Source organism: Dendronephthya gigantea, unplaced genomic scaffold (genome assembly GCF_004324835.1).
Source record: "Dendronephthya gigantea isolate DGI-Jeju-01 unplaced genomic scaffold, DenGig_1.0 000065F, whole genome shotgun sequence".
Classification (NCBI taxonomy): Eukaryota; Metazoa; Cnidaria; class Anthozoa; order Malacalcyonacea; family Nephtheidae; genus Dendronephthya; species Dendronephthya gigantea.
The window spans coordinates 168,489-177,979 of record NW_021163075.1 but is presented as its reverse complement, the minus strand read 5'-3'; the positions used below and the strand labels follow the sequence as shown (position 1 = coordinate 177,979).

Sequence of the window (9,491 nt, the reverse complement as noted above, 5' to 3'; positions counted from 1 at the left end):
TGGTTCGTGCATCCTCCGCCACCGCCTATGGCCTTCCAGTTACCCCTGCTTCTCAGATGGCACGACTGGCCGACGGCATTACTCCTATGGAGGTTGTTGGCGAAGTCCACTGCTCTCTTGTTCGGGGTTCATCTACCTCCGAGCTCGACGCACTTGTTGTGCGACACCTTGATGTTGAGATCTTGGCTGGTAATCCTTTCTTGGCCACCAATGCTATCGCTATTCGACCAGATAGGCGAGAAATTGTAGTCGGTGGTACTGAGGTCGTGCGTTATGGTCCCACACCAAAGTCTCCCCATTCTACTGCCAGACGTACCCATCCTTCTTGCTCCGTAATCCGCAACTGACAGTGGTTTTACCCGGTGCTTACCTTCAGTTAAGAACGCCACTGGAGTCTCAGCCTGATGCATTGTGGGCCTTAGAGCCTAGACTTGACAGTCCATCTAACCTCCCTCGCAAACCTGAAGCTGCTTGGCCTCATCTGCAAGATAATGCCTCAGTCAGTAGTTGTGCCAAGTCAGACACGTCATACCCACCCCTATCGCCGACCCTTCTACCCTTTGTCCCTCCCGTCCACACTGTAAAGCAACCCCACACCCTATTCCAGTAAGCCGTTTTCCAGCACAGTCGTTATCGATCAAGATTCCTTTCTGCCTCTGAAGGTTCGTCTCCAATTTAGGGACTTTAACCTTGAGTTTGACGATGTATTCAACCCTTCCATCTCCAAGTATAATGGCGCCAGTGGCAAGCTTGAAGCTGTAGTCAACATGGGCCCAACCCTCCCTCCCCAACGCAAAGGCCGCCTACCCCAGTACAACCGCAGTACCATGGAAGCATTACAGGCAAAGTTCGATGAGCTCGAAGATGCAGGTATGTTTGCTTAACCCGAACAGGTTAATGTTCATGTGGAGTATCTCAACACTTCCTTCCTGGTCAAAAAACCAAATAGCGGAACGCCTCTCGTAACATCTTTTGGCGAGGTTGCCCAGAACAGTAAACCACAGCTTTCCTTAATGACCAACGTTCACAATGTTTTACTGTCCATCAGCCAGTGGAAGTTCAGCATCTGCACTGATTTGTTAAAGTCGTTCTATCAGATCCCACTAGCTGCATCCTCCATGACGTATTGTGGTGTTGCTACTCCTTACAAAGGTATCCGTGTGTACACCCTATCTGCCATGGGCATGCCTGGCTCGGAGACGTGGTTGGAAGAGCTCATGTCTCGTGTCCTGGGTGAGCTCATTCAGGAAGGCTGCGTTGCCAAGATTGCCGACGATCTGTACATCAGTGGTAACACTCCTAGCGAAGTCCTTTCCCATTGGCACCGTGTCCTTATTTTGCTTAGGAAGAACAACCTCCGTCTCTCGGCCTCCAAAACCTTCATCTGCCCAAGGAAAGCTGTAGTGTTGGGTTGGATTTGGTCCAACGGCACCTTACAGGCTACCCCCTCCAATCTCTCCGCCCTATCCTCAGTTACCCCTCCTCGTACTGTGCAGGGTCTTCGATCATTTATTGGCTCTTACAAGGTACTCAGCCGCGTACTTCCAAAATACGCTTGTCTACTCGACCCTTTTGAGCAGGCCACAGCCGGGAAAGAGTCTCGTGACCGGATCTCCTGGTCCGATGAGTTTCAAGACTGCACAGCAGGCGCCAGTCCCTATGCCAGCGGTTTAATCCGCTTCGCATAGTTACCTACTTCATATTTACATAATCGTCCTTGTTGTTGTTACGTTAATAAAGCACGCTTTATAATCGCTACTCCTGGTAAACCCGACTTCACCTACTATATTGGCGTCGCGCAATTCTGTCAATTCTATAAGACTAATTATTTCATTTTATTCTTGAGAATAATTTTCTAGACTAAGTTTGCAATTGAAAAGGCTACAATCAAATTTAAAATCACTAAGTTAAAATATTCCAAGAGAAGTGGAAATACGGTATATAGAGCTCAATGTAGTCACTGAACAGTTTGTTTTTGTCCGCCATCTTTATTTTATATTACGATCATTCAACATAAGTATACGTAATTTATACGATATGATAATTATGTGAAATAATAATATAGGGCGGTTTGCTAGATGGAAAATAGTCTTAACGTAGCTTATCTTCTTTAGACTAACCGGAATACGGCTGTAACATTTTTTGTTCTAGTGTGGGATTATTGATCTCTTTTGTTTGGTCTGTACTGTTCAATATCAGACCGAGGTTTTTTGCATGGTTTTGTGCATATACTAAAAATTAGCCTCGGTCGGATATTTCACTGTACGGATCTCACTCTCGACAATAATGAGTTATTACACCCTCCAACTATATAGTTTAGCTATCGCCCTGATTCAAAGTCATGGCATATTTTTTAAATTAACAAGTTTCTGCGGGTCTTGGTTGTGTATATTTTAAATCTATACTGCTGCAATTACATCTGGAGATATAAGGAGGAAAAATAATACATATAAATTTCCACTTAATTTTATGATCTAAATTTGTCACAAATTTGTCATCTAAAATTTCTTCTTTGATTATGTTCAAAGAAAGCCAATGCCTATAGCAATTCCTCAAAATAAATGCATAATTTATCTTCGTCGCCAAATTTTCATTTGTCTTTAGCTACCTTATTTCGGATAAAATATATATGCGGTCTTCTTTTCATCCGTGATGTTTTTGTCAGCTTAGACATATACGCCACCTGTTATGAAACAGGTAGCAATTAGCTATTCAGACTGAGACACTCCTAATTTGTGTGGGAGCAAATAAAACATGACAGTTTTTGTCCCTTGCCTGTTTATTTTTGGCGCTTTTAAAAAATCTACGGCGAAGTAAAAATTGCAAAATGGCGCAGTGGTAGAGAAAAACTTAAAAACGAAAAAGGAATACACGCGTATAATCAATACCTACAGATTTACTTCCGGTAGCGTCGCGAAAAACTGCGTCCTAGAATTCGCGTCCTAATACCGTTGAAGAGAAATTACTAATTCTCAGGTTTTTCTGTTCTTCCTTGCTTACAAAAACTTCAGAAAAGACAACATTATATGGAAAATTTACATGGCGACACAACACGGTAAAGAATGATGATAAGAATAACGAGCTTTCATAGGTCAGTGACATGTCCGATTAATATAAAAAACAGTTTAATTTGATAAAAGTCGCGTCCGCAATGCGGTGTTATTAAATGACTAGAAATACATGCATGCAGCAACCCCTCGCTATTTCAAACGAAGCAAAATATTCCTGAGCTAGCTAGCCAGATCTAACCTTCAATATTAATAAATGTCCTAAATGTAAAGCCGATAGCTGATGTTTCAAATATTTCGGAAACAAACATGGTCGTAAAGGTGAAGTCAAATCACCCGTTTTCCTGCTGCTTTCCGTTGCATTAAGTTATAGACTTTCACAGTTTAAGTGAGAGTTAATACTTCATTATAGCTAAACCTTCAAAACATCAAAACAGCCCAAATAATATAAATAACCAAGCAGTGAACGTCGAATGTTGTTTTTCGATTATTAAATTCATGCAGTGATTGCAGTCGACTATATATAAGCCTTCAAAGTAATTATTGTTATATTAAAACTCCGAATTACACTTTTAAGGACTCTTTTGGAAGTTAAAACGATGATGTAAAGCCTTAAATAGTCGGTCACGTCTTCGCAAAACCGAGCAAAACGACATAGTGTACCAAGGTCATAAAATGTATTCGTACAGCAAACACGAAATAAACCTCGAAATAAACAAAATAGACTCCTACCATTCCAAGGATTATAATTGAGTTGTCCCTTTTCACCGCTAATTCCTCCAGTTCTGATAATATTTTAAACTCTTTCCAGTGTTTTATCTGTTATTTGATTCCACATTTCATATTTTGTTTTCGAAACATTTTTTAAAAAATAGTTTGCAAAATGACAGTTAAATTGCTGACGTTTTTCACTGAAAAACAAACGTTTCGTCTCAGCCAATCAGGAAGTTGCTGATTACCAGTCTACACTCGTTTGCATTTCGCGCATGCGCACAAGTACCATGACCATTGAACGTCCATGACATTTGGGCAACTTTGGATTCCGCTATGTTCTCCCGGGTCCCGGGTGTAATTCCTAATCTCCGGGCGGAATTAGTACCCTCGCACGGTGCTCCGCACCAGCTCGGGGACAAGTGCTTTTCAGTGGTTTCGGCCTATGACAGAATCGGGTATATTTAAGATATAATGATTTTCTTTGGCCATTATTTATACAGATTTTTGATTATATCGTACTCTCAATTTTGGACGGTTTGATTTAGGTTGAATGAGTTTACCAGTCTGAATTTAGCTGTTCGAGGTTTAGAGATTTCCATGCGGACGGTACACTGGAAGCATAACATGGTAATCAAAGTGAAAAGCTTGTCCAAATTGCGTAAGAATACAGCATAAGCTCGGCGCGAAGTATAAAGCATTGTAAAATTATTAGGGGCCATGCATATAGACGTAGGTGCAGGTGTTAGATGTGTAAAATGCGTAAAATCGGGTGCGTTATTATAGGACTACAGTTCGGTGAAATAGTGAGATCTACATTGTACGTATATATAGCTTTATATTCCCAACATTTTTTCCACACAGCATGCAGTAGTCCTGATTTAAATCCATATGTTCAGCTTCCATTCACGCGTGATGATATATTAATAAGGAATGTTTATTTATGAGTGCAATGGTATAGGAATATTGGAATGAGTTGAATGGAACATTCCATCTTTCATTATTTGATTTATATGACACCAAAAAAGATCAACTTAATGAATTATTTTATTAACTGAATATATTGCAAATGAGGCATAATATAAATACAATTAGAACTTAGTGAAATGAGTTTAGTGAAAGCAACCTTGCACTATTTAATTTAATGCCACGATATCAAAAACAAGCAATTATATATAAGATATGATATGAATAAGGTGTTATATAAAACTATATATTTTGTGATAATTTATAAGCGATTACCTATTTTCTTGGGATTAACAGGAATTCGTGTAAAATTTTTTTCTGACCAGCCGACATTTAAAAAGTAAAGTAAAAAAGACAGAATGTCTGAATGTCTGAAGATGCATGACTTTGAAGTAAAGTCGAAAATTTACAGTCTCAACCTGTATCTTGCTTGATTCATATTTTCTCTCTGAAAATGTTCTATTTATTCGGAATTTTTTCACTTTCTTTTTTGTTCCAGTGCATGTGTGATTATCTTTGACTGACTTACCACCCCTTATATGTCTCTTCCGTCGATTGCTTTGTTCATTTATGGTTTAATTTATAATACATGGTTAGATTTATGTCGTTATATATTATCGCTTGTATTTACGTGAACCAGTGCCGTAACGGACGTAGGTAGGGTTAGGACAAGAACTAAGGGGCCCCAACCGTTGGGGGGTCCAGAGGGCCCCCATTGATTGCCGTCTAATGCCACGATTCTTAAAGAAAAACAGCGTGTCAGTGTATCGCATAAAAAAAGTCTGGTTAAAAACAAATATTTATGCCAAAGCTAGGCCTGGGGTATGACGTTGATTGCAAAGGAAAATGCAGCATTAATGATGGTAGATTAAATAATAGAGTATCCATCGACCATGGCTGAATTTTTCAGTGTTCTATTCATGTTCTATTACTTCTTCTAGAACTAATGAAGTGATGCACTAATGTAAATTTACAAACTTCAGCTCTCAAATTATTTTTCAAGTGAAAACATGACAAACAGCTAGGGCCCCCACACCAAATATACCTAAGGGCCCCATTTTCATCCGTTACGCCACTGACGTGAACTAGTGTAAGTGTTAGTAGTTTTCAAAATATTTATATGGCTTATTTGCACTACTCTATAGAGCGTCGTTGGTTAATATTTTGGCATATTTGCTGATGATAACGCAGATCGATTCCGAGGATTTTGGAGGGCAGGTTTACACAGATACGACCCTTGCACTAACCAATTCCCCGTATGTTGTGAAAAAAGACATAATCGTTCCTGAGAATGCCACATTGAATATAGAACCAGGAGTGAAGATGTATATTCTTCCCGGAATCGCTTTGCAGATAAACGGCTCTCTTCAAGCGAAAGGGAATGCAACTCATAGAATTGTTTTGACAAAAATGTCAAACAACTCAATGGGTAATACAAGGACAATCGGCAATGAAGGAATTCGACTTGCAGATGGGGGTAGTTACAAAGTTGGACGTTTGGAGATTTTTGTCCATGGAAAATGGGGAACTGTTTGTAACGAATGGTTTGATGAAAAAGATGCTCAGGTGAGGATACTGCTTTTGCATTTGTAATGATTGTTATGACGATATTGTAACTGTGACAATGCTGTTGCAATAAATTCACGTCCGAGTGCTGTCGTTCGTATGGATTTGTTTCTGGATTTGAAGCTTCTGGTGGAAAAAGTTTCTTCAAACATTCCTTCTTTCGCTCTTAATGAATGGTGGGATAAACCAAATCATTATTTCTTTGTCTCGTTCTTGATTTGCTACAGCTTGCAGGATAATAGCGTAGATTTGTTTCATATTTGCTACTTTTTAGAGCGGCTTCATACATAATTTACTACATCATCATAAGCCTAACCAAACTTTACTTATGTGTTTTACACTTGTGTTGTGTTACAACATGTAAATTTAAAGGCAGTAACACTGCGTGGGTAGAACGCTATAATTTTATAAAAGCAACTACTTGGGACTTCACTATAAACTTTTTACCGTGTTCTTTCATGTTATTTTGGCTTCTTGTATGGGAAAATTGTATCAAAGAATTACAAGTGAAACTATTACAATACTAAACTTCATACGAAGCCGTTTATGTACGCTTTATAGGCGAAATGAAACGTCAATTACTACACGTGTGGAGTCGAATTACTTGATAAACACAAGTTAAAACTACGCTCTTCTTTGCGAGACGCGACAACTTGGATACCAAATTCGGTCGATGTTTCGGACAAATATGAAGAAATTTGTCGTGCAAGGATCAGCTGAATCTATCGTGTTTCATCCCCAGAGGAATATCAAGTAGATTTCGTTGCTGGTTTTCCAATAATTACCTAGAAATATCGGTTGAGAATGCTTCAAGGGCTCTAGGGTTCAAAATATAGTTTACACTGTAGCATGAAAAAACTACACTGAAACTAGAACCCAAATTTGAAGACATTAGTGGTGAAGAAGGTGTATATGTGTGCTGTGTGGGGGGCATTTTTCTAAAAAAAACACGTGAAAGGGGACAATTATTTAAGACCCTTTGTCGAACTGGAACCTCTAGAGTTTACCTGCTTCGAGTGAAATGCCAAAAATCATAATTGATTTACCCTAATTTATTTAGTTGTTAATTGAAATATACCAGCCCTCCCCGGATCATATAATGTAATAGTCCCTCATACCCCCGTGATATCTTTGTTAGGTTGCTTGTCGCCAGCTTGGTTTCATGAAAGCAAAGCGATATTACACCCATGGTGGCGGAAAAGGACAGATTTGGCTGAGTCATCTACAATGTAGCGGACAGGAAAAGAGTTTACTCAACTGCAAACGTTCTGGTTCTTTTTGTTGTAAGTAGATATGATTAAGAAGATGATAAACGAACTCCGGATACTTAAGTGTAACTATTAACTGTTTATTAGCTGTTTATTATTTGACGTTATTTAAATCACGCGTGTCAATTATGAGTTAGATCGCAATTATTTCTCGATTGTATATAAATCATGAGCAAATTATGTGTCAAATATATTTCCGTCGTATGTCAGTCGTGTGTCAAAAATAATTAATTTGTCAAATCATGTGCAAATCAAGTGTCAATCTTGTAATATAGAATAAGATTATGACCTATTTTTCATGGGCCAGTTTAAAAAATAGCCTTAAATTTTACCTGTGCGTTCATTTGTTTATCCAGTTGGTTACGATGTTGGCGTTGAATGCGATAATTTCGCGTGGCATACTTTTTTTTGGAGTGGCATCATGTTCAAAAACTCTAAAATATCGTCTACACTACAACACCTGGATATTTCTGATGCTTATAAAGCTATATCTGGCGATGAATACCTACCTGAGCTTGATCATGTGACAGTCACCCATTCTGCATTTGGTGTGATATCCATCAACCTAAAGTCGCCATTGATTTTGATTGACAGTGCTGTCAGAAACAACACGTACGCTGGGGTTCAGATAACCGGAAAGTCAAAGAATATCCAAATCACAAACACAACTATTGGTCATACAATCCGAGCGGATGGATTTTCGTACTCTGAAATTGAAGAAACAGTCGATTTTTGCTCAGCCAGTGAAGCTAGTATTAGCTTTCCAACTACGTTTCGCGCGGTTGGACAAGCTAGAAGGAATGTTGAATGTTCGAAAGTAAGCCAAATTTAAAAGAATCATGCAAACATACATTTTCGGTTTATTGATTAGCATTATTACGTAGTATTATAATTTTCGTGTGCACTTATATACAAGCAGCTACGTTTCTCTCAACAGGTTTTTCAAAGTGTTGGAGGAAATCGGCTTGTTGTGTATTTTCATTCGACACCTGCTAGGAGTATGGAGCTCTATGTCCATGATGGAAACTCAGCTAATGGTACAATACTTGCCCACGTCGATTCAGATACTGTTGTGTATAAAAATATTTTGCCTCATTTAAGTTCTGATAGCCAAATCTACATACGGTTTCGATGTCTAAGATGCTACGGAGGAATATTAAGATTCACTGTCACAGATGATGGAGGTAGGAAAATTTCAACTTCTTTACAGACTCATGATACGATAAAATAAAAGTAACAGTAAATAGCGAAGACGTATAGTAAACATCACCCTCTTTTAGCTGCAGAACTTTAATAACCTTCGATAACCTTCAAAACGTCAAAACAGTCATTACCAGAAATCTGCGACATCGTGATTTGCATATAATTATGCTAATTTGCATATAACTTTCAACAATAATGGTCTTCAGTAACTTTTACTATAAAATACTTATAGCAAAAGTACAACACCTAAAATTGCCGTTGTTCTGGATGTTGCCCCTGTTTGCCGACCTCTGGATCAATAGAACAGCCGTTTCGCAACGTTTTCATGATCGAATTACTTACCTTGGGTGTTTCTACGTTCCGCCAACCGACGGTGTTCAATATTACCAGAAATTGGTGAAAAAATGGCCGTCCTTTGTTCGCTAATTTTTATTTAATCCATACATAATGGCCTTCGAGTTTTACTATAAAATACATTCAGTGAAAATATAAAATGTCGTAACGTCAGAGCCACAAGCAGACTTGGAGCACTATTTGCTGACCTGTAGATGGATAGAACAGTTGTTTAGAAACGTTTTGGTAACCCAATCTTTTACCTTAGATACTTCAGCAGTCCGCCAAATTTGAAAATATCTTGCCCAAAATTTTAGCCGTGTTCTCTCAACGAACTTAATAAAATCGCTCACATTCATACGAACATTTTGATTTGGATTGTTGATAAATTAGCGTGTGATATACAAAGATATTTTGTTAAAGATATTGTGTTCCT

The 9,491-nt window shown here is 38.6% G+C and overlaps 1 protein-coding gene across 1 annotated transcript; it reads left to right on the top strand.

The window, feature by feature from the left end:
* Nucleotides 1–3,006: 3,006 nt before the first annotated feature.
* LOC114530702 (protein bark beetle-like) lies at nt 3,007–8,266 on the top strand. Its single transcript, XM_028552309.1, has 5 exons — nt 3,007–3,091; nt 5,831–6,251; nt 7,390–7,534; nt 7,876–8,221; nt 8,260–8,266. Exons 1-5 carry the CDS (start codon nt 3,063–3,065, stop codon nt 8,264–8,266), a joined length of 948 nt encoding a protein of 315 aa, XP_028408110.1. The 5' UTR covers nt 3,007–3,062.
* Nucleotides 8,267–9,491: the final 1,225 nt, after the last annotated feature.

Coding starts and splice junctions, on each gene's coding strand:
- LOC114530702 (XM_028552309.1), top strand. CDS start 3,063: ATGATGATAAGAATAACGAGCTTTCATAG. Junction 3,092..5,830: donor AGAATAACGAGCTTTCATAG/GTCAGTGACATG, acceptor ACTACTCTATAG/AGCGTCGTTGGTTAATATTT. Junction 7,535..7,875: donor ACGTTCTGGTTCTTTTTGTT/GTAAGTAGATAT, acceptor TTGTTTATCCAG/TTGGTTACGATGTTGGCGTT.